This window comes from Falco naumanni, chromosome 10, assembly GCF_017639655.2.
Source record: "Falco naumanni isolate bFalNau1 chromosome 10, bFalNau1.pat, whole genome shotgun sequence".
Lineage (NCBI taxonomy): Eukaryota > Metazoa > Chordata > Aves > Falconiformes > Falconidae > Falco > Falco naumanni.
Genome location: NC_054063.1, coordinates 4,873,795 through 4,897,624, shown reverse-complemented (window position 1 = coordinate 4,897,624; position 23,830 = coordinate 4,873,795). Strand labels below are relative to the sequence as shown.

The following is a 23,830-nucleotide window of genomic DNA, read 5'->3' as shown; positions in this document are numbered from 1 at the left end:
TCAGGGAGGCCACCAGGCAGCCCTCACCTCAGGGCCGCTGTCGCCTCAGGGCAGCCCTCACCTCGGAGCGGCCACCGGGCAGCCATCACACGACGTCGCCTGAGGAGGGCTGTGCCAGGGGCGGGAAAGGGCAAGGAGCCGCCGGCCGGCCCCCGCCACAACCCTCGGGGGCACCTGTGGCAGAAGGCTTCGGCTTCCACCAACGACGTCCCCAAAAGCCCTACTGCCTGGTCCTGCAGTGCCTGGTCCTGCTGGGCTGACAGCAGGGGGGCACCCCCCAGGGCCCAGGCCGGCTGAACTCCTCCTCTCAACTCACCCCTTTCAACAGGGGAAAAAAGGCAAAGCCTTTAAAAAATGAGGGGAAGACAAGCCACCCCTCAGACACACACATGATTCCACTCAGAACTGTAAGTCACATATGCGGAGTATCTGAACCATAACATCAAACATACAAACCCTTGGTCAGAAGTGAGTGCTTCGTGTTTATTGCTACAGTGCGGAAGTCAAGGGTTGGGTTTTTTTCTTCTAATAATTACCAAAAATTCATTTATTTCATTGACATTTAAAGCCTCCATAATAGTTTAAAATATTTAAGTTATTACTGTTCTACATAGCCAGAAGGTTTGGATGTGTGAAGCCAAGCATATGTGTTACTAATGCTGTGGAAATGATCTCCCTATTACTTCCAGCAGTTTACTTAATCTTTTTGCTACACAAGTGCAAATAAAGATACAATTGCTGTTTTTCCAAAGTGTTCAAAATTAGGTGCTAATTTATCAAGTATAAGGTTTCCTACTTGAAACGCATACATAGTTCAGATAAAGGTTTGAAGTAACACAGATCTATGTGTTTTTCAACAACATAATAATCTCAACATTTATAAAAATGCAGCTGAATATTAACTGTTATCACAGAAGCAGACAAAATAGATCCCCCCTTACTATATGCGTGCGAGGTTTCTTCTTCAGAATGACAAAGCTCCTAAAATCTATTTTGAAGTGTAATGTAAGCCATAAATGTTGTAGACCATTATTTCTACATCTTACATGTTCTTTAAATAATAAAAAGGTTATAGTGGGTTAATAGTCACAGAAAAAAATATGTAGACTTGATTTAAAAAGTGAATACACTTGGAAAGATTGAGCCAGCGATTGCTTATGGAGTAGATGTGGCCTACTAGAAAGCATACAAAACTCAAACTGATTTTCAAGCACAAAAGGTTGATGAAAAAAGTCCTTTCAAGCTCTCAAAATCCTGGGCTACTATTTCCAGTGTATTTAAGATTTCAATCGTTTTTTCCAGTGAGCTGCACAGCTACAAATTCCGGATTTCCCGATAAGCTCTGCCTATGAAGAATCAGTGCTTAGCATGCTATTAAACACATCACAGATCTTCCACTCAAGTGTCTCGTGTATCTTCTACGCATTTTGTGGGCAGGGGCGGCAGAAACAGCAGCCGGCACAGCTTTGTGCAGCTGTGCAGGATACTTGAAATCATGGAGCCCTGGAAACAGGGAAGTTTGCTACTAGGTGACACGGACAATTCAGCAGGATAGTGCTTCCCACCACTTGTAAAGTGCTCTTTGGAATTAGATATATTTTATGCTACAAGGTAGCTTGTTGCATTCACAGCCGGGGAATTCCTATGAAATGCTGGGACCTTCTAGTTATCTTTCACTTGATAGGGAAGGAAGGTGTTCAGGCCTAGTAAAGAAGAAACAAAATACATCTTTGTGCAGGTCAATAAAGTGACTGAGCAATCAATAGGATGCTTACTCTTACAAAAAGCAGACTAGACTATGAACTTTGGCTGTTACGTTAAACTTTGGTGTTCTTTTAGAACCAATGAAACTATTTCAAATATTAAATTGTAATTTGGAAGCGGTTTTAAGCTTTGTGCCAAATTAGAACCTGACAGCTTGCTATACTTTTTTGCTAAATGAATTCAATCAGGAAAAAGGCAAATGGTATTTCTGTAAAGAAAGATCTTCCCTTGGGGGCAATATCAAGGACAAGAACAAAAATCCTGACACACTGAGCCAATAGTAAATCTTTTAAAATAAACAGGATTGGGATTTCATGCAACAGCTCTGTATCTCTGCCTTATACTAGAAGCATGCCAAATGGCACATGTGCAGTTCTTTGGGGGCAAGAATGACCCCTTTGAAAGCACAATTTGACCCCTCAATTTAATCATGGTGAGCCTGCAGCTATTTGTGTCCCGATGCCTGCATTGTAATCATTCAAGTTTTAAACTCAGTAGCACAGACTTAGAGGCACTGGTTACTATCGCTTCCACGCTATGAAGTCTGCAATGCTATAAAATTAGTAGCATAGACTACTAGAGTCAGAAACAGACATTTTCCTATGGCAAATTACTCCGTTATTGCCTCAGAAGCCATCTCCTGCAGCATCTGACCCCAGCCCTGATCTACTGACCACACTTTTGCTCCAGTCTAGCCATTTCTCTACTCCCCCACCAGCTTCTCAAAGGCAACTCCAGCCTTTTTTATCCAAGGGGCACGGAGGAATACATTCTGTAAGGGACTTCACACAGAGAAACAAGATAAAGTTGTTATCCTTATGGGCCATTCACTCTTCCATTTATAAAGGAGAGAGTTCTGCACACAACACATTACATTCCTAGAAAGAAATCAGTAGGGAAAAGAAAAAAGTTGCCAAGTGCACCACACTGCTGACAGGGGCGTTAAACTTCCAGCTGCTTGCCCATCTTGCTGAGGGCATCGCTGACAATGTCCAGCTCGTGACGTAGCTCGTTCACCACGCTGGCGATGCTCTTTGTGTCTTTCAGGACCTGCACACTTTGAGTATATGGATTGTACTTCACACCAAATGGGCGCTTGATGGTTTTTGCAAACTCTCTGTTCAAGTTAAAACAAAAAAGAGAGTTAATTATAAACAAAACACAAATGTATCTTCTGTATGCAGTCAGCTTCAATAGCCACTTTTCTAAACTGATTGCTTTCTTAAAAATAGTTTTAATTGTTATACAGTTCATCGTCTTTCCCACCCAGTACCTGGAAGACCAAGCGAATACAAATCTCGGCTTTGCAACCCCATGAAAGACAATTATAAAACTGTGATAAGAATAAAAGGGTTTGGTGCTGCTACAGAAAGATGCATGAAATCAAACCCGCTTTTATAAAACAGGGGGAAAAATCTGTACCTCATCTTTTCCTTTGCTTCTTCAAAACTTTCAGAAACAAAGTAAACCTCCTGGAAAGTTGTAATGAGGCATTCTTGCTTGCAGGTGACTTTCGGATCAAAAGGCTTGACTTTGGCACTGCCAGAGAGTGAGTGCTGGTAATATAATGTGTTATCACGTGTCAGAGGGACATCATCACCCAAAGAATCCACAAAGAAGATGGCATGAGGTAAAGTGAATAAAAAAAGATGAAGTGAAACCATATTTAGTGCATTGTTTCTTAAAATCTTTTATCTGCTGTTGAACAGTGGTTAAAACTTATCGAATGGAATAACTCTGAACGGTCATATTCTGCCAACCTGGGTGAAAAAAGGGATTCCTCAGGCACGAGGCTCATGTGTAAACAAAAGCAGTATTTTCAGAATCTGGTTAAACCAGTAGAGCTTTATTCTGAAAATAGTTACTTGGAACCTAACGCTAAGAAATATCAACTATGTAATGATTCCTGCGAAAGACATGGGAGCTGCTCAGCGTACACCCAAAAGGAAACCGTCCAGTAATTATTGCCACAGTGAATTTAGAATTATACTTCATAAGAACCAGGGCAAAACAGTGACAATAACAATCGGGTACAAAGAAGAGAGGTAAATAAGCAGTAGATATTCTTACCGTGAGCTCACTAATCGAAGAGAGCAAGCCAGCCCCATAAACTCGTAGCTGTCCCTCTTGCTTGCACAAACCAAACTCTACAGTGAAGAAGTAGCACTGAAACACAGAAGGGAGTAAAATTACTCAGTCTTCAGCAAAGATGCTGTGGTGAACTAGACAGGGGCACTTTTGTCTGTAGGTAGTGTGAAATGGTTGCAAATATCAATCATCATGCAGTTATTCTCAGATACTTAAAGAGGAGGGAAGCCAGAATGGAAGGGTGAAGAACCACAGGATTGCATGTTTCTCACAAGAAACATTGATATTACAGATCACCCAGCTAGGTTAGAAGCTGAGAATGTCAGTAGCAACACCCAGATGCAAATCTGTTATAAGAATTACTGTCATGACGTGACATGCTTCAGCTTAAAAGAAACACTAGATGAAGATGACCTCTGAGTGAAAACATCAGCCCACTACAGTTTGTCTCTCATTTGCTTAGTGGCTTGTAAAATTAAAGATGTTAAGTTTGCTGGATTTCAGGATTTTGGCAGGTATATGGAGAGGAACGCTACTTTCATAGATGGCTTAGTGCTGCTCTCACTGCAGGTAGTAGAAATTTTACCGCTAGCTACACCAGGTGTGTGTGTGTGTGTGTGTAAATTAAAAAAAAAAAACAACAAGCAAACAAGTTATTTCATAACTGGCATCAATTCTTTTTCATCTAAATTGAATTTTCATCTTAAAATATTTTTGCCAAAGCATCCAGAAACTGATATCCAGGAAACAAGATTAATTTATATTATGTGAATTTCTTGGCTGAAAAGTATCTAATGTGCTTACCACACATCTAGTGCTTAACACATTCAATGAAAGCACCATATCATTGCAATTCATTCTACGCATTAAAGAAATAAGATTACTTTTAAAATCATTGAATTGTATTCCCAGAAGAAGATCTTGTTTGGAAGGAATAGACCACAGAATTTCAATCTGAAAGAAGTGATCTACCACCAGAAGATAGATGCTTGACAGCCAAGTGAAGAAAAATACCAATCACATCAACCTTAAAATGTATTTTTATCCTAGCACGGAGAACGGTTATATGACCTGAAAGCCAAGGACCAGTGAAACACATGGATCTAGCAGCTGGTGTGGCTGATGTTGACATGAAGCTCCAGATTTATTCGATGGTGTAGGATTAGCCTAGCAAAGCATGAAGCTTTCAATGGCATCACCAGGCACTCAAACACTCACTGTTGCCAGTTTTTGGACAGCCTCATCTGATGCTCCAAGTGACGCAAGACCAATTTCCTGGGAGAACTGGGCAAAACTGGGTTCAGCCAAAAGAGGGACGTGGCCTAGGAGCTCATGGCATGTATCACTGGAAAAAGATACAAAATAAGAAATCTCATGATCTGTCTTTGTGGTAGAGTGAAAAAGAAGCACCACTGAACAGATACAATACCTTGCATTAAACTCTTTAATATACAAAAGGCAGAAGATTGTCAATCATGTTTAGCTGAAAGCAACTGAGCAGGTCGTAACAATTCTACATAAGTACTTAAACTTAGATTTTCAAATGAAGCTGTCTAAAATTAAGATCTGAGCTCCACACTTATAATGCAATTGAATATCAGATTAACTCTGTGCACAATGACATCAGTAAGAGCTCTCCAGTAACATGCTGTACTTCAAAAATCCTGTGCTTATGAAGGTGGCACTTGAGCATGCTGAAACTTCGTTACATTCAGCGCAAAGTCTGAGTCTTCAACACCTTAAAAGTAAGTTATCTTACTGGTGTTCTTCAACAGGTTTTAAGTAGCTTGGCACTGGGCGGTGAGATTCAAAATTCCGTCTCTCTCGCAAATTCTACACCAAGATTAAATGACTCACGGCTCTGGCGTATAGAGAGGGTCCGAGCTGTGTCTAACATATTGAGTGCAGTGAAAAACTCTAAAGGCTAATCCTGCCAAGAAGTCTCTGGGTGACAGATATCCAGCAACGGGGCGAATGGTAAAACCTGTGCGCTCTGAAAAGAAACGGAGAAATTGTACATCAGTGTAGAATTACACAACTTTATCACCTTTCCTGCTACAGCTGGGGTAAAAGCCACAGCACTACCTACCTCTGTGTCTGCAGACTTCCTATGATTCCCTGTCTAAAGCCAACACAGTACAGCTTTAAATATATAATTTAAATAAATAAAAATCTCTTTACCCAATCCTAACGGTCTCTTTAAGCATTGCCCATCAAATGTTGCTGTTTGGATATACTCAAAGCACAATACATTACAAACAGGGATGGCCAAAAGGCCAGAACCCATACAAGCAAAAGCGACCAAGGGTGTTTTCTTGTGCCCACAAAATAGCAGCGTGGTTTGCAATGGACCTTATTCCTCTTTGTGTAAGAAAATTAGCATGTTACCTTTCAGGAAGCGGGACACATCTTCCAGCTGGGGGATATTGTCTTCCCTGTACCCACAGTATTTGGTGAGCAAGGGTAAGTTTTTAAGGTACTCTCTGCAGGCATGAGTTGGGTAAAGCTTGTTAAGCTCTCGATATACAGTCCCCCAAGTCTCAATCTCCTCGTCAGTGAATTCAATCTTGGGAATTGGGTCACCACTACAAGGAGAAGAGGGAGAAAGGGCATTCCTTAATAAATGGTTAGTAACAGGTGACTCATTTACCTACTATTAATAAACACCTATACGGCTGTGAAACCTGGTCAGGGCACAACAGACACTGCCAAATACACAGTGAGATCTGGTCTATGCCCTGGCCAGCTTTCAGTCTAAGGGCCTGCTCTCTCTTCCACCTAAACCAACTGACAAAAATATTTGCATTGACCTCACTGGAGCCTGAAATCTTTGGTTCTGTAAACAGTTTCTTAGGTGTTGGATGCTGAGAGTAACATGTAAAGTACCTGCATAACCTTTACAGCTTCAGGAGCTCAGAACACATCTTTTTTCCCTAGACTTCACTGTCTGCAATTACTTTCTACTACCTCTTTGATTTGTTTTAGAAAAAAATAATTCCTTAAATTAACAACTCATTTGTGTAGAAGCAGCTAAATATCCACATTCGGTACAAATCATAGTTCTATGCAGAGTAGACAAGCATCTGTCTGAACATATTAAGTGTAGTCCATCTCTCCTAGTCAGCCCTCAGGATCATATTAAAGTGGATTATAGCAAGGATGTGACCTAAAGTCCTCTGAAAGCAATGGGAGTGTTACACTGAGCTTCCACTGCCAGCCAGGCAACTAGCGTGGCAAATGCTTTCTTTCCCAAGGGAATCTCTGTTAGTAACCAGCTCTGTGCTGTGATAACCAGTTGCATTGATACACCGTGCAATACAATTCTAGATACCCACCATTTCTAGGTAATTTCCAACTGAGGAACTCGGCTTCAAAATTCAAGCAGGCAACAGCAACATGGAAGTCATATTTAGAAAGAATTTACAGCACTGGGCTATGAAACTCTTACTCCTTTAAGAGCTCCCTCCCCCAAGCAAGAAACTTGAAGAGCTTCTGTTCACAGAAAACTTCTTATCTATACATCACATGCACTAGTTTGAACCAGGAAAGAACACTGAAGTACTAACAGTTGCCCAGAGAGTTTACGCTCGGTGGTCAGCGGGTTTTGCCTCCCCTCCCTCTCCTTCGCAAAGACCAATCTGCCCTAGTCAAGCCAGTAAGCCTTGGCACAGGCAGCTGTGCAGTATGCGTTGTCCACCCCCTTCCTCTGTTGCACGCATTTCCAGAGAGGTGGGGAGGGACCGCAGAGCACAAATGCCCCACGCTGCAGGAAGCCCACGCTGGCATCGCTGCCCATCTGAGGATCAGCACTGCTGCAGATGCCGTAATGGCTGAGCAACCACAGCCTCAGACTGATCACAGGCCTACGGAGCTGTAAATGACCTAGATCTACCTTTTACTCTTGTCTTATATCTCTCTTTGGTTTACCCCCTTGGCTCTGATTCCCGAGCCAAGCATGTCTCGGTGCGATCCGAGCCCAGGGAAGGTAAGCTCCTGCTAGTCCACTCTGCTGTTATTTCAAGGCACCCAGAAGGCTTATTCCCAAAAAAGTCAAGCTTACTGTTTGTAGTTCATAGCCAGGTCTGCAAAATACTTTCTCCTCTTGCGATAGACATTGTCTTTGAAACCCTGGTGGGAGGAAGGAGAAAAAACAAAGTTAATGAGTCCTCAAGCTGTGGTAAATAATTTAAAACAAGACACCTGAAATTTCTTCAGTTGGGAAATACAAAAGTACGCTGTGTAAGAATGAAAGGACAGGGCAGGAACCTCATGGCTGTAGTCTGAAACATGTAATACCTGTGACTTAAACAAATATTCCAATTTGAAGTAAGAATCAGCGGGTTTATGTATGCAACTATACATTCAGTAGACAAGGATTCATTTAGTCATATCAATATTTATACAAACTTTGTTACTTGCTTGATTATTCTAAATTACAGAACAAATTACCCATTTGCACTGCCCAAATACCAATTTGTTTGCTCCAATTATAGGAAGGAAGGAAGAAAGAAAGAGAAGGAACAAAGCCGGCCTTCAGAACAGCACTTTTTTTTCTTTTTTTTTTTTTTTAAATTTGCATGCGACCACTTGTGGCCCAGACCTGGAGTCCTCGCACGAGTAATCCTTGCAGAAAGGTGTGGCAGCTGAATCCAGTAATGGCCTTCCCTGAATTAGGAAAAAGACATGACACCCCCAAGAGAAGGTGCTTAGACCCACAAAGACACGGTTGAGAGGAAGGAGAGGGAGGAGGAAAAGCTGCAATTTTTTAAAGTAAGCTCCACAAAGTATGTTTTCATTAAGGATTGGGTGTATGGAGGAAAAAATACTTACTGGATGGTCAGCATCCAAATCAGACCCGTACATCAGCACTCGGTTTGCACACTTATCCAAATCTGAGATCTTCTTTGGAAACCAGGGAACATTCTCCATGTCTAGGGAATGCATGGAATCCACAAAGTTATTAATAACGCCGAGCATGCTGAGGGAGGAAACGCTACTTTCAAGTATGGCTATGGTGGTTACAAGTGAAATCTATAAATTAGAAGGGCATGAATAAGACAAGGGAGTCCACTGCCTATCTGGCACCAGCCTACAGCTCACACTTCCTCCTCTGTCACTGCCACAGGCTGCCTACGGAGCACAGCCAGCTTCAAAGCATCTGGGGAGGAAACAGTTAATATGGGTTTTCTGTGGCCCTTAACTGTTCTTACTGTTAGGGTAGCATCTAGAGGCTCCCACTGAGGCGCTGCTGTGAATATTCTAAGGCTCAAAGCGTGCAAAGGAGCAGGTAAGTGATCTGCCCGTGCTCCCAAAGGAGCAGGTAAGTGATCTGCCCATGTTCCCTGGGCAGAGCGGAAGCAGGTCTGAGTCCTCCCGTCCTGTTTTAATGACCACAGGAAATAAACGTTCCTCTGTGGACATGGACCTCAGAAGCACCCAGCTTTGCTGACAGTTTGTGAGGGAAGGTGGAGAAGGAGGTCCTGCAGCTTCAGAGAGATGCTTCATTGCAGTTTTGCTATTGACTATTTCTGGTTTTACTCTAGGAGAGTCTTTAGCCAAGCTCTTGGTAGAGCTGCAAATACACTGGGTTTCTGCCCTGATGTTCTCCAGTTTTCTTAAAACGGACAGGGCAGGTGTCTGTATTGACATTCCCCTTATTTAGGGCCACAGTAAGCCGTTTTTATCCAAGAACACCAGATCACTTTCCCCTAGTTGCCAGCCTGTGCCAAGCACAGTGGCTGAGAAATACCTGGGACCAACCTCCTGCTGCCCTGAACTTTATGGCTCTAACTAGAGGCAAAGGTAAACAGCATGTGAAGCATCCTAAAGTTAAAAAGCACCGCTTCCACACTAATGTAAGTAACTGGTTATGATGAAAACTGGTTTTAAAAGATTTAAATCAAGAGCTACATGGGGATAGTGCAGAATCCATCTCCTACTCTTACCAGTACCTGAACTGAACTGGGATCCAGCAGGTGTTACCACCTCTGTCCCCACACTGTACAGTCCCCAGCCAAGCCCTGCATCCAGACCTTGCTCACACTGGCCTGCATGGGTGCAGGGATTCCCATCGATGCCACCTGTGCTGTACGGAGAAGGGACGGCAGCACAGACAACAGACAGGCAATCTGCACCCTGAAACAGCCTGTCTTCCCAGGTGACACCAGCCAATGCAGCCCTGCTCGTATCAACCAGCCTACACTCACAACAGGGAAGCACGAACCTGGCAGCTGCTGGCTGGAAACCCCTCACAAATGCAGATGTGGACACCATGAAAAGATCTCAAATCAACACATTGGGAAGTACATTTTCATCAGAAATGCCTTTTGTACTTACCATCTTGCTGGACATTGAAATGCTCTGTCGGGTTCATGGAGACAACGTTGACGTGGGATTTCAGGAGCTGGAACATCTCATTCAGTTGTTCCCTGTTACTGTCACAGTCCACAAAGATCTCAAATTCAGAATTTCGTCTCTTGGACTTCCGTGACTCAATGTGTACCAGATTTACATGCTTCTCCTGTTTTGTAAGAAGTAATGTTTTCAAACAGATTGCCTAAATCTAAAATCTGTTTTTCAAGGTAATATTCTACTGCCACAGACTACTTACCACCTTTGTGAAGCTATTTTAGTTCATTGGATCTCTTGATTATTGGAGGGGGAAGGGCATGGTTTGATTTTTAAAAGCCTCCCATTCAGAAGAAAATGAAAGACAACCTGTGTTCTTTCAATTTCGTTTACATTCAGGAAGCACAGAAAGACACAGTGAGGAGATTTAAATTCATAGACCTTTTTCTTTCATCACTCCCATAGGAAGCTGATTAGCAACTGGGTCTGGGGAAATTCACCAAAATGCCAATCAAATCACCACGTAATTATCTCACAAGCAAGTGAGGGATTTAAAAGCAGTAGTTTTCAGGACATAAATTGCACTTTCATGTTATTTGAAAAAATGATTTAATCATATGTCTTATATCAGGAACACAGAGAAAACGCCAGGTTAAGACATGCAGGGCCAGCCGACAGAGCAGGGTGGCACTGCACGTGCCCTTTGTACAATGCCTGCCCAGTAATTGGAGGAGGGCAGGTGTGCAATTGCAATTCCTCGTCACCCTCAGTCTGGCTAGGCAGGGTGACACGGGCACTGGCCTCAGCCCAGTGCAGGTCAGCAGCCCAAGCACCTACCTGCCATCAGCAGGAGCTTCAGACGCACCTCTTACAGGCAGCAGAAACAATGAGGGCCAATGCCCTTTTCATGAGGGGAAAAGACAAAACTCTCTCAGTCTTTAGTCCGTGCAGATGATGCATTTTGTGAAGATTTCTAGCCAACCTGCATCTACTTTCTGAAGCATAAATTTGCCTTCGTGGTGCAAAATGGGAGCCAGGTTAGGAATCACAACCTTAATAAATGGGTGTGATTAATTCTAGCGTGTTCCAAAACCACCCTTAAAACTTAAAACCACAGAGCTGCTGTAGCAATGATTATTACCTGAAAGAGTTTTAATGCTTTTACAAGTCCCCCTACTTCATTCTTCAAGGAAAAAATGATGGCTGTTCCTCCTCTTTCAGACGCGTGGTCTTCATTCTCTTTATTATCGTCAATCATCATGTAGTTTGATTTATTTAACTAAATGCAAACAAATAACAAGGGGTGGTTATTTCAAATGGCTAGCAGTGCAAAAAGTGTAACACTTTACACCTCAGTTGGTCTTGGGGTAATACTGTGCTTTAATGGATCAAAAGGACAAAAGGAAAGGTGCCAATTAAATCATTACACAATAACAGGCACAGAGTTAGGCACACTTAGAATCTGTGAGAGCTGAGGATGAAATACCGAGATTTCTTTTTTTCAGTTGAATGATTTTATAGACATCTTTAGTCATTCTCTAGGATGCAGAAGATGTTTTTCAACGTATAGTTTACAATTAGCGTTGGTATTTCGGGGAGGGGGGGAGCTATAAGACGTTAGCAGAAATAGTAAGCTGAACAAAATACTTGTTAGCAAATTCAATGAACATTGGTAAAGGGAATAATCTAAAACCTGTTGGATATAGGTAGGAAAAGATGGATCACGATTTAATAGATCAGAACTGAAAAATTACGGTCTTCCTCTCACTACATCTCTGTAAAAGCAGTGCTTTACAGTTAAAGGAGACAAAACCTAAGGCATTAAAATGTTACGCTGACCACAATCTCTTGACTATAGAAACAGTCCCACCCTGATGAACCACAACCAAGCTATTCCATCTGTCAGGTCCCCCAGTTCACATGCCAAACCCTTATCATAATCACCCAAATCACACACTAAAAAAAATTTCAAACATCACACAATGCAGAACTAGGTGGGTTTGTACCTTTTACTAGTGATCACACTCCTGTGTTGAAATCACTGGATATCACAGACCATATTCTTAGCTACATGCAGCCAGGCCATAAAGAAAGAGAACATCAAAACTACTTAAAATGTGGAAAACACAAAGTAAAGAAAAAATACAAGGCTTAGAAGCAGAGGCTGCGTCTCTCATGTCTTCAAACCTTGCAAAAAGGAACAAAAAAGGTGAAGTTTCTGAAGGAGCCAGTGAGAAACAGGAGAGGAACAACAAAGGCATGTTACTGCTGTTTGCAATGCCTTTTTGATCTGACACAGCTTTTAAAGATACAATCATTTGGTGATATTTTTGAGAATGGAAAAAGCAAAAATAAAAATGCACTCAAAATGCAGCAGTTCCATTGATTCCCTTCCACAGTCTCTCCAGTTTCCACCTCTTTAAAATGGATTATGCTGAACAGCTAAGTATTCCTATCTATAATAGATTCATTTAAAAATAAAAAACCAGATTTTACCTATCTTTTATCAAAACATTCCCATTTACCTTTCAGGTTAAGAAGGTAATCTGCCTAACAAAATAGTGAAATTGGTTTCATTTTAAATTGAGTGGTTTACAGCAAAGCCAATATTTGATGCTGCCCTAAGAAAGGTTTCAAGAAGGTTACTAGACGTGAGCTCTTTGGGGTGCTGAGGTGACACCCCACGGAAGAGGTCTTGCTCCAAACCCACTGATGCCACTGGAAAGAGCTGGATTTCTGACTGGGTTCCCACCTCCAATGAGTTGTCACTACATGATGAGCCTGGACAACAGTGTCAGTCCATCACACTGTTTCTCATCCAGCAAAGGCACTGATGTCCGTCAGCTTGAGTCCAGACATCAAATTCCCAGCTAAAAGTGGGTGATGGGGCCCAATCCAGACTCCGCTGAGCAGCCTGCAGGTTTCACAGCTCACTTCAGAGTGTCACATCAGGATCACAAGGGCCAGGAACAGGCACTGGCCAAGGGTGCTCCAAGCAGAAAAGAAAAATCTAATAACTCCACAATTACGTATAGGTTATTGGTCATTTTCTTGAGTGCAGAGATTGCCATTTGTGTAAGCCAGATCCTACTCAGATGCCACTGCTGTAGAAGAAGCTGGATGCAGAGAAGTCGCCGTTACAAGCAGAGTTAGATGGTGTTCTCTGAAGGCAAAAACTGTTGGGCTGTTTGATATATGTGGCTTTTATGCAGCACGTTGGCTTAATTCCACATTCAGGATCATTGACTTAAGATCAGCTTATGAGATTTGGCATACTTGCATGCGATATTATAAGGTGCACAGCTAGGACAAACGGAATGCGTTGAAGACTCATGTTCTTATTTTGTATTTTGCTAGTACAACTAACATTGTGGTGACAACGCATCGGGTGCCTACATTTATAAAAGTAACATGGCAGAGACCAGCGAAGAAAATACAACAAAATGCAGTATGTTCTTACATTAAGTTCTAAAAAAGACCTGTAACTTAAGAATTTGAAAAAGTTGCAGAAGACTAATCCAATGCCTACAATGCCAAACGCACACCACTTATATCTTTAACCCTAAACCAAAGTTAATCTTTCACTTTCAATTAAAAAATGGACTGAAGGCAGGTCTGCAAAAACACAGCATTAATTTTGGTGCAAGACAAAAGAGTGATGCAAAATCAATCCCCCTCCTTCAACAGTTGCACCTTCACTTTTGTTTTATTCTGTATCAGGAACTCAGCTCTCATCAAATCTGATTAGATTTGTCCTTTGCACAGTAAGACATTTGAGGTGGGTTTTTTGGGGGGAGTGTGCATATTAATATTCTATTGATGCTTGTTATTAATGATGCAAATCATTACTCAAGTCTTCATGAAAATACACAAATACAAGGATAGTCTAACACACTTCTGGAGATATCTAGGTGTCTCCTGGTTGAAGATTGCTCCCTTTGGAGCCTGTAGCCATCACCTCCTCCTTCTCCTCCTCCCCACAGAACATTCCCTGTCAGACAGATATTTTGTGCTTTAATTCTTTATATGAATGGATAGCACAGATGTAAAATTATCCAAAGATACTCAGCTAAAGGAAATTACATTTAGGGAGCTGTAAATGGAAGACTGAAAACAATCTTTTAACAAAAAGTGTTTGATGCAGATTAATTGTACTTGATAAAAAGTCCCTACAGGCATTTTATATCCTACTCCCTCTTCAAGTAGCCACTTACTTTCTTTTGACACACTCAGTAGGAAAGGATGGGGACACAATCTTACGAGTGTCCCAGACTAGGTGCCGCCTTACGGGGGCATTTCCAGCCGCACCGAGGGTCCCCCTCGCCTCGCTCCTCGGGCACCAGCCCCGAACCTGCGCTGCGGAGCTCATTTAGCGTCCGAAGATGTGAGGGACACGCCAAGCCCGTCTTTTTTTTGTGACACTTCACCCAGGGACAGCCAGCGTTCTTGTTCTCACCGGCAATATCACCGGCTGCACCAAGGGCGCAGCGCCGGTGCCCGCAGCCCCCCGCGCCGGCCCTGCCCGACCCCGGGGCACCCCAGGACACCCCCCGCGCGGCTGCACCGCAGGGGCTCCCGTGCCGCCGTCACTTCACCCGCTCGCCTTCCACTTCGAATCGCTTCTTTATCCCGCCGCCGTGCGCAGGCAGCGCGGTCCCCTCAGCCCGGCGCCACCGCTCCGCAAGCCCCCGGGGCCACGCACCCCCCATCCCGCCGAGCCCCTCACCTGGCCGGGCGCCTCCGGCGGGGCCCCCCGCCGCGCCGCGGGCTGCATGGCCGTGCCGCCGGTGCGTGGCCGGGCCCGCCGCCTTATGAAGGGGCCGGAGCCGCCCCCGGCCGTAGGGGGGAGGGGCGGGGAGGAGCGGGGCCGAAGCGGCGCCCGGGCGGCTGGGGGGCGCCCCGCAGTCACGGGGTGGGGGGGTGAAGGACCCGGGTTGCCCCGGAGGGGGTGGCGTAAGCCACGGGGAGCGGGCGCTGCCCCGGGCCGCCGCGCAGGGAAACGGGGCTCGCAATCCCCGCGCTGCCGAAATGCACGGCCGCACGGTAAACCCTGCGCGTGCAGCAAGAATCGCTACGTTTCAGCTGTCGGGACACTATGTATCTTCAGCTCTTATACACAGCGTCATTCACCTTCTGTGCAGAGCCAGACACACGTTCCATTTTAGAAGCTGTCATGCTTTTTAGACCCCAATACGCCCAGTCCTCAGCATCCCGTCTCAGGGCACGCTCGGCAGCAGCGTTAAGGGGATGTGTGGCACACAGCAGGAGAGGCAAAGCGTTCCCCAGGAACCTATTCCCTGCGAGGCTTTAGGGGTCTGCGAGAGGAATCAGAGAATGCGAGGAGAGATTGATTATTTTGTAGTGGGGACGGGGCTGTCCGAAAACACACATTCTGGGTTTTCATTTTGTTCCTAACAAACTGACCTTTCAAAGAAATGCTCAAAACCAGCGGCCAGTTTTACCCTAATGTATTCAAAGCGTCTTAAAATTTCTCCAGTATTTTCCTCTTCAGTGCCTAAAATTCTGAAACTTTGATTCCAGCTGGATCTCTCAGACACTGGTGTAACGCAAATGATAAATTACACTGATGAAGCCAATACGCCGGCTAACATGCAGCTGAGGCAGACACCATCATGCTTGCACTGGCATCGCCCATGATAGCAGTGTCTTCCATCTTCCTAGAAGACACTGAACTTCAAACAATCCTGTTTCTCAGAGACCTGAGGGTGACTGGCTCTGCCCGTCACACACAGCACGGGATTGCAAGACCATCGCTGTCAAGTGTTAAGAAAAGCCTGTTTGTTCCAGTTCGCTAATGACATATATTTCGTGAGCAGATGCTTCAATTTTTCCCTCCGTGAAGAAAACACAGTATCTGTTCACCATATGTCTTAGGCTCTACAACAGACATTTCACTTCCTTCTTGCAGAATAGATCTCCCCCTCAGAGCTGACTCAACAAGCAAACAATTCATAGGATCTTTACCCAGAATCTTAAGCATATGAGAGCCTGATGTTAATAAAGAATCTGTAAACACAGGCACAGTAAGATATTTATGACAGAATATGACTAAGCTATCAGTATTCCCCAGCTCAAATGCAGCAATAATAAGAACTAACATGTCGTTCTACATATAATTATGTTTTTTAATTACTCCCTAGGTAGCCCTCCAGAAGCTCACCCATTGCAGGTAAGCGTCTTTTATTTGGAAATCTGGGCTCAGGCTGGGTTTCCAGTACTCCCTGATAGCAACCAGGGTGAAATTCCCGTGCTTTCTTTTCTGTTAAAGTGTTGTGCTCATCCTGGGTAAAATTTGAAAGAAAACTCAAGATACAACTCCCACTCACACTTCCTCAGGTGTCAGAAAACTGCTGAGTTCAGGTTACTTTAATTGTGAATGAAGGATTTGGGGGGGTTTAACTTTTTTTTTTTTTTTTTTTTACTTTTAGTCAGACCTATCTTGCCCTCTCCTTCAAAGGCTGTAAGCTTTCACAAGATACAGTCAGAAAAGGAGTTTCTTCTTGGTGTCTACATATGGATTATTCTAGTGTTAAAGGACATGGACGTCCTCCCCTACAGCCCAGACCTGTAAAGATGATCAAAGAAGAGTTAGTCACTCAAACGCTTCTGAAAACCTGCTTTGGAGCCTCTCTCCCCAGGAGACAACAGAAGCAGTGGTTTGGTAAGCACCCATGGGTACCTCAAGGCACAAAGCACAGGGAAGGGCGCCAGACGGTCCAAGGGGACACAAGACTGTGAAGCTGAGCTCGGTAGAAGCACACCAGCCTCATGGCACACAGGAGCCATGGAAGGGGTACAAACTGAGCTGCCAGCTATGCCAGAGGCACTTCCCGCCTCCGAGGCCCCAGTCTGACAAACAGGAGTGCTCCTGCCTCCCATCCTACCCCTGTCACTTCCAATTTGAGCAGGAGCTTTCCGGGACACTGTCATCCCCCTCCTCATACCTGACACTTCAGAGCCTGTAGCCAGCTTGGCCTATAGCTGCTAATACAACGCAAGCAGTACGGTAACAGCCAAGGAAATTTAACCTAATATGAAATTAATTAGTTACATAAAGAGCTAAGCGGAGCGGCCCAGAATTTTGGGGAGCAGATTAAAGCCAATTCACTGGTTTAGTAAGAAGTGCTTGTTCACCACAGCCAATGCCCTGTAGTCTGAAAAAGCAGAACCACAAAGCATGAACTGACTGGATTACAGCCTGTTTTCACTGGGTGCTCGCTGGAGCCTGCTCTGCTCCCCTTCACGCAGGGTTTCCAGCTCCTGTGAATCTGCAGATGGTTTTACAGGAGAACTGTTTAAAAAGTTTAATCCAAAAGCTGAATCTTGACAGTTTTTGGGTTGCAGGGTTTAAGAAAACCATCACTCTGTCACGAGCACAACTGCTGCTTTGGGTTCTCACAAATGGTGGGACACTTCTATCTTCTCCCAAAAGCTGACTGCATATCTTACCATTTCAGAACAGTGGTTTGGGGCCCTCACCACAGAAAATCGCAATATGACACAGCAAAACTACGAGCAGTCTGCTATGGGTTGCAATGCAAATGGGCCAGCACTGTTCACAGGTGCTGCTCCGCTCCTTCTGGGAAAGGACGCAAAGGCTGACCCAGAAAATGTCTGAATTGTCACAGAGCTGGTCTGCCAGAGCACTCAGGCAGAGGCCAAAAGTTTCCAGTGGGACATCAGGAGTCCACATAGACTTTGAGGTGAGAAGGAGCTGTGAAGAACAACCTGGGGCATCAACACCATAGGGAAACAGGCCTCTCCTTATCTCATGAGAGATGAGGCAATACAGTGACTTTTTTATTATTATTTAAAGCCCATGGGAGATTTCTCACGTACAGCCTGTCATACAGACAAAGCCCTCCAGACAGATTATCAGCACCTGAGGATTGAGTACAGGTCTGACCCTGCTCAAAAGTGGGTCAAGCTGCCCGTGCGTTTTGCAAAACATCGCTTTGCCACGTGCAGCTGCCACGAAACCTGTTGCACTGGCACAGAGCAATCGTGATAGCACTCACCACGAAGGCTGCAAGAGCTGACTTTCAGTTACATTACTCCCTCCTAATTCCTCGTTAAATGAATCCTCTACTCAGCAGCCTCCAGATGCAATTAAGAGGGTAGTGTCAGACTGAGAAGTCCCGTGTTTTCTGGGCCCTTTGCTGGAGTAGCTCCAGGAACATAAAGTGTCTCCAGAGGAGGCCACAGCTCTATTCCTGCCTCCCAGCTGCTAACTCAGAGGTGACTCTTCTTCTCTAGTTTTTTGGGGGGTTCTGTTTTATTCTTCAAAGCAGGAACTTGACAGCAGAGTGTGCAACCAGACACTTGTGGGCACATATTTGTAGATAAAGCTCTGGAATTTTTTAGGCTGAAAAGGATTAAAAACAGTCAAACTTCTAGATCTACCCCTCCCTAGAGGGCCACACAGTAAAGGGACTCACTTTTTGCTGTCTGTGAAACAGAACAACATAAACCTTCCACCCTATATCTCCTCTTCCTCGCAACTCTGGGAAATTTTGCTCTCCACAGGTCATAGGGGTAAAGTATGTAGGGACTCAACTAACTTGGCACACCTTTCCAGACACAGCACGAGTCTTATATCCACCAACACTTTGAGGAAGCTGCTTTGCCAAAAACAAACAAACAAACAAAAACCCAAACCAACCCCCAAAAAAACAGAAAAAAGAAAAATCAGTGTAGTACAGGGGCTCCCACGTGCTCCTGCACTGCATGAGAGACAGAGTCTGAGAGTGATTTTGTTCAACTGGTGACAACTGACAAGGCAAGAACATGGAAAGGCAGGTTAGGAATGACCCGCAGGGCCATAATCTTCTGCTGAAAGATAAGATTAACTATCTGAACACAGCAAGACCGAAGGAGAGAATCTGTCAGCCCTGAAGTCTTCTCAAGCCCATCAAGGTCATCAGTGTGAATTACCCCTTCTCCCCATGTGAGAGGAGAAAGTGCTCTAATCTCCAATGAGGTGATTTCACAACATCGCTTCTGGGTTGTAAACCTCCTCGCAGTCCCTTGGACTTCATCTGGCCCAGCCATCTGCCTTTCCGACCAGGAGCAACTGCCTGAGGCAACGCGGCCACTTAAAGCTTTTGTCAGAAAAAGGTATGAGGCGTTAAATCCCTAAACAAAACAGCTTTAATACGACTTAATACTAAATCTGCTCTAATGGTAATTACCTTCTCCAGAATAGACTACTGCAAATTCTAATCACAGCCCTCTGCCTTTCTGTTAATTAATTGCTGCAGACAAGTTATGCCTTTAAGAATTGCGTGGCACTTAGGCAAGCACTATGGAAGCTGCAGACAAGAGTGAAGATGAACATCATACAGCCCTCTGAACAGCTTGTTTTCCAGTACACGTTTTACAGATCTTCCCTGTATTCTGCTTCCATCATATGGGTGCCTTCATATACTGTTGCCTGAAAAGCTGCTAGTCTGAAACTCTCATTTTCATCTCCTGATTTTTAAGATTTATACAGCATTGATTGTAACACCACCAAAGCAGCAGCATTTGCTTCCATTCCCTTTTTAATCTTCATTCTCTCAACCCTTGACTACTCTCAAAGGAGATATCCTGTCATTGTGGTTTAGGTCATTTACTTAAATGCTGGGAGTTAAACAGCTCCAAATCCAAAAGCTTTTCAAATTTTCTGAAAATGTACAGATCTGAAATCCATGACTTTCAACAAAGAAGTTCTTCCGTTTGCTCCCTTCTCCTGTGAACTACCATTCTTCCAGCAAACACTTCCCAGGGCTATTCACCCCACCTTTCACCAGCGTGAAGCCACAACAGTGTCATGCTCTGTACCCAGAGCAACTGCGGAGAAACACCTAGAAGTCTCGGTGCAATACCTCAGCTACTAGGAAGAAGACCACATCCCCACGAGGGTGGTTTCACAATCAGTTAACTCCCCACATTTCTGAATAGTTGCTGAATTACGAAGTATTTGATTCACAAGCAGTTAATAACCAACAGAAGGGGAATTTAAATTACGCTATTTTTGAAAACATTTACAAATATCTTTTTCCAATGAGAAGTGCAAGAACCAATCAGGCAAATTACCCACTCCATGATTCAGCCAGCTGAAGTATCAATAGCCTTCAAGCATGCTTATTTTGAAAAGCCAGAGATGCTGTGTAAATCTACTGTAGCACATCCAGCCAACAACCATTCACTGCTCGTATATTGGCTTTGGATTGTTTAAAGAAATATTAGCCCTTTCACCTGAGGCAGGTAATATTTTTGTTTTCATAAAAGCTAGATAAAATCATGAGCGACATGCTGCTCAGAGCAAACAAGGTGTACATCTTCCTAGCAACACTTTTGCAAGCTTTTTACGAAAGGTTAGTGAAGATGCTGCAGAGGCAAGGGAGAAATCATCCTCTGATGTGTTTTCACAACACAACAAATTTATTATCAGCTGCATTTCAAGCAAAACTGCTGTCTGACTGGGAACCAAAGTCCTGAAAGAGCTTTTTGCTACAGCTACTCTGGAATTAGTGGGTACAGAAGTGTCAACTGCAACTTTTTTTTTTCTTACATGCCCAGCGTTGGCCAAGTCACTTCAAGTTAAAGCTGCAGGAAGCCACAGAGCTCTGGTCCTGCACCAATCAGCAAAATTTCCTTGTGTTACTGCAGTAATCGGGACTTAGTCCAGCAACAAGTATCAGCCAGGGTGGGGAAAGCCAAGCAGAAAGCTTGACAAACTACACACTGCCTGGAAACACAGTGCAGCTTAGAGAGGACAAGGAAATACTGCACTTCCATTAGCACAGCCTGAGTCTCACAAACACCGTTCTGCTCGGGCTTGTGCACCACTCCCGCCCTCCTGGCAGGATGGTCGAACGCTTACCCAGATGGTAAAGCAGAAGGTCACGCATCCACCTCCCTCCTGCTGCAGGATCCTGCAGCCCTGCTCACGGCTGTGTGTACAAAGATGACGGCGGGGTGGGTGGGCAGCGGGGCTGCGTCCCAGCAAGGGGAGGCAGGGCTGCCCAGGGGTGGCACCCGGGCACAGCCAGCACATCTCCGGACAAGTCCCCAGCGGTAGGCAGGTCTGAGGTCAAGCTGGGAAGTCAAGTCATCAAGCCGGGCTGAGTGAGGGACATCAGCAGGCACAGCGTACTCGCCGCGTAGCTCAGGCAGGGGTGAAGGGCAGGCTGACAGCTGACATTTTGACAGCAGCCTGAGCTGAGGTTACACAGCTGCACAGCACCGCTCCGGGCCATCGGCCCCACAGCCCGGGCAAGGGGAGAGAGGCTGAGAAGCTGCTTGGTGCTGAGGGCTCTGGCACCAAAGCTGCCCTTGCTGTCAGCTGCAGGGAGCTCAGAGTACAGGGCGCAAAATGCTTAACTTGAACATGAAAGGCAAAGCATTCAAAACAGGCAACCTCAGCCACCAGCACTGAAAACAGCCGCTCTCGGCATTCAGAGTAACATGGGATCCCAAAACCAGGGATTACTTCTGACCAGACCCCGATACTTCTCCATCCCTTAAGCAGAAAGTGTGTAGAAGTGGACTCTGTTAACTGAGGAACCACTCTGTTAGTACTATTTCTACTGCATTATCATTTCTATTTAAAAACCTCAAGAATTATCCAGTTCTTTCACATCATAGGCAAACACAAAGCAAAATAGTCAAATGCATAAATAAGCTTGCCAATAGAAGTGACTCTTTGTTAACTTCAGCCTGTTGCCCTAATTAGTCTAACAGCAGCATATTTTGTATTCAAAGTGAGGTGGAACAAGCTAAACAAAGGAGAAAGCTTTGTACTTGCTAATGATATGAGTAAGTGCAGCTCAGAAAGCGATTCAGCTGACTTTGATCCACTCAGAAAAGAGAACAAGAGCTTTTCAGGCAGAGCCTTACCACAAGCGTGCGCCAGGAACCAGCCTCTACCATATTCACATACATCTAGGGAGTGTATGACACTAGATTTGTTGAACATAAGAAGCCAAAAGACTACATTCAATGTATTTCACACATGGGAAAACAGCAAGGCCAAGGGAAATCAAGAGCTGACTCTAGAAGTCCAACCAACCACAGAAGACACTGGGTCTGCCTGTTACAGCAGGGGTTTTCTACCTGTTTTACCTCCACACTGGAGATGATCAGTCTTTCCGAAACGGAGGATGTGGCCAGTTTTTCGTTCCTAGTCAATCTGTTACATCCCATAGTGTTTCAAAGTGAAATGAGCTTGGAGGACCATTCTCGGCTTGAAGACTTCAGACACACTGACGCACCGCCCCATCTGCTGAAATCCTGGTGCTCACACGGCAAAACAGGCTGCTGAGGGTGTTACAGATTTGTTATTAGTTAGAATTAATTAACCACATTTGATTTTATAGAAACACATTTGATTTTATAGAATTTATAGAGTTATTCTAATAGGAATATAGAGTTATAAGAAATATTTTAACGAAATTTGTATTTGTACAGCAACAGCTGCTATGAAATCCTCTGTACAGCCCAGTACCAAGGCCGAAGGAATTTGTCAAAATCACCTAGTAGGAATGTTTAGAACTTAGATAACAGTCTTAAGATTCAAGATGATTGTTTATATGTAACCTAGGAGAATGTACTAAAATGTCAAAATGTAGAATTAATGGGAACTGGGGAGAGTCAAGTGAAGCAACTTGTAGTCACCTGCCAAGAAACAGTTACCTTAAATGAAAGGTAATTCCAGCAGGGGGAGATTGCGACCACCGACTCATGTACCACCTACCCAAATAATACCCCAGACCCATTTCCAGACCTTTCTAACCTTTACTGGGCAGAATTGGATATGGGAGGAGAGCACGTTAATGATTTTTGGGAAATACTATGTTTATGCATGAATATGTAATGAATATGTATGAATGAGTTCTATATAAGGTATATGACTTTGAAACTTGGTGTGCGTTGACAGTGAGAGGACTCACTCACGCACCCGGCCATTAATAAAGAAGTGTCTGCTTATCTGCATCACATTGGTGTTGATAAGTTCTTTATTCTGAGATTTCGGTAACGAGGGCAGCTTCTGGTCCAGGAGCTAACACTGACCACTGATCAGCATGAACAAAGTAAATTAAACCATAGTTACTTTCCGCTGTAAGGATGAAAACCAGCAAGCAATGTCAATCCATCAATTCACAGTAGGGACTTTAAACACGCCAGCAATTGCAGAACATTCAGCCTCAGAGCTGTAAAAGACGTCATCATTTCCAAGACTGGCAAAAGCTGTTCATCTCGCTGTGTTCTCATGACAGACATGTTTTCCCCCCTCTGAGTTTCTTTTATCTTATTAGATTTTAGCTCCCATTATAGTTAGGACAATTTTGCAATGGAGCAAAATTAATTAGTTTGCATCAAAGAAAGGCTCCTTGAAATGTAACGCTAATGAGTTTCATCTGCCTGATTAGAGGGCTTTGCTTTTAGTAACGCTTGGTACCAAATTTTGTTTCAGAGAAATACAACATTATAAGAATATTCAAGGCTAAAAGCATTAGCTAAACAGTAACCAGGATAATGGATAAAAGATTAAGGTGGCAAACTGTGAGCAGATGTGCAACTGAATATTGACAAAAGGATGCGAGCCAAGACCAGAACAGGTTAA

At 44.1% G+C, this 23,830-nt stretch overlaps 1 protein-coding gene across 3 annotated transcripts; it reads right to left on the bottom strand.

Moving 5' to 3' along the window:
• Nucleotides 1–469: 469 nt before the first annotated feature.
• TPH1 (tryptophan hydroxylase 1) lies at nucleotides 470–23,549 on the bottom strand. 3 transcript variants are annotated; one of them, XM_040608348.1, is made up of 12 exons: nucleotides 23,318–23,549; nucleotides 22,330–22,524; nucleotides 11,342–11,479; nucleotides 10,189–10,372; nucleotides 8,683–8,783; nucleotides 7,913–7,980; nucleotides 6,241–6,437; nucleotides 5,710–5,845; nucleotides 5,071–5,197; nucleotides 3,835–3,930; nucleotides 3,187–3,320; nucleotides 470–2,881 (listed from the first exon to the last, which is right to left on the bottom strand). In XM_040608348.1, exons 2-12 carry the CDS (start codon nucleotides 22,408–22,410, stop codon nucleotides 2,707–2,709), a joined length of 1,437 nt encoding a protein of 478 aa, XP_040464282.1. In that variant the 5' UTR covers nucleotides 22,411–22,524; nucleotides 23,318–23,549; the 3' UTR covers nucleotides 470–2,706. The 3 variants fall into 3 exon arrangements, with proteins under 3 accessions (XP_040464282.1, XP_040464283.1, XP_040464284.1); XM_040608349.1 differs by lacking the exons at nucleotides 22,330–22,524; nucleotides 23,318–23,549 and adding an exon at nucleotides 14,927–15,028; XM_040608350.1 differs by lacking the exons at nucleotides 22,330–22,524; nucleotides 23,318–23,549 and adding an exon at nucleotides 12,207–12,339.
• Between the last annotated feature and the right edge of the window lie 281 nt (nucleotides 23,550–23,830).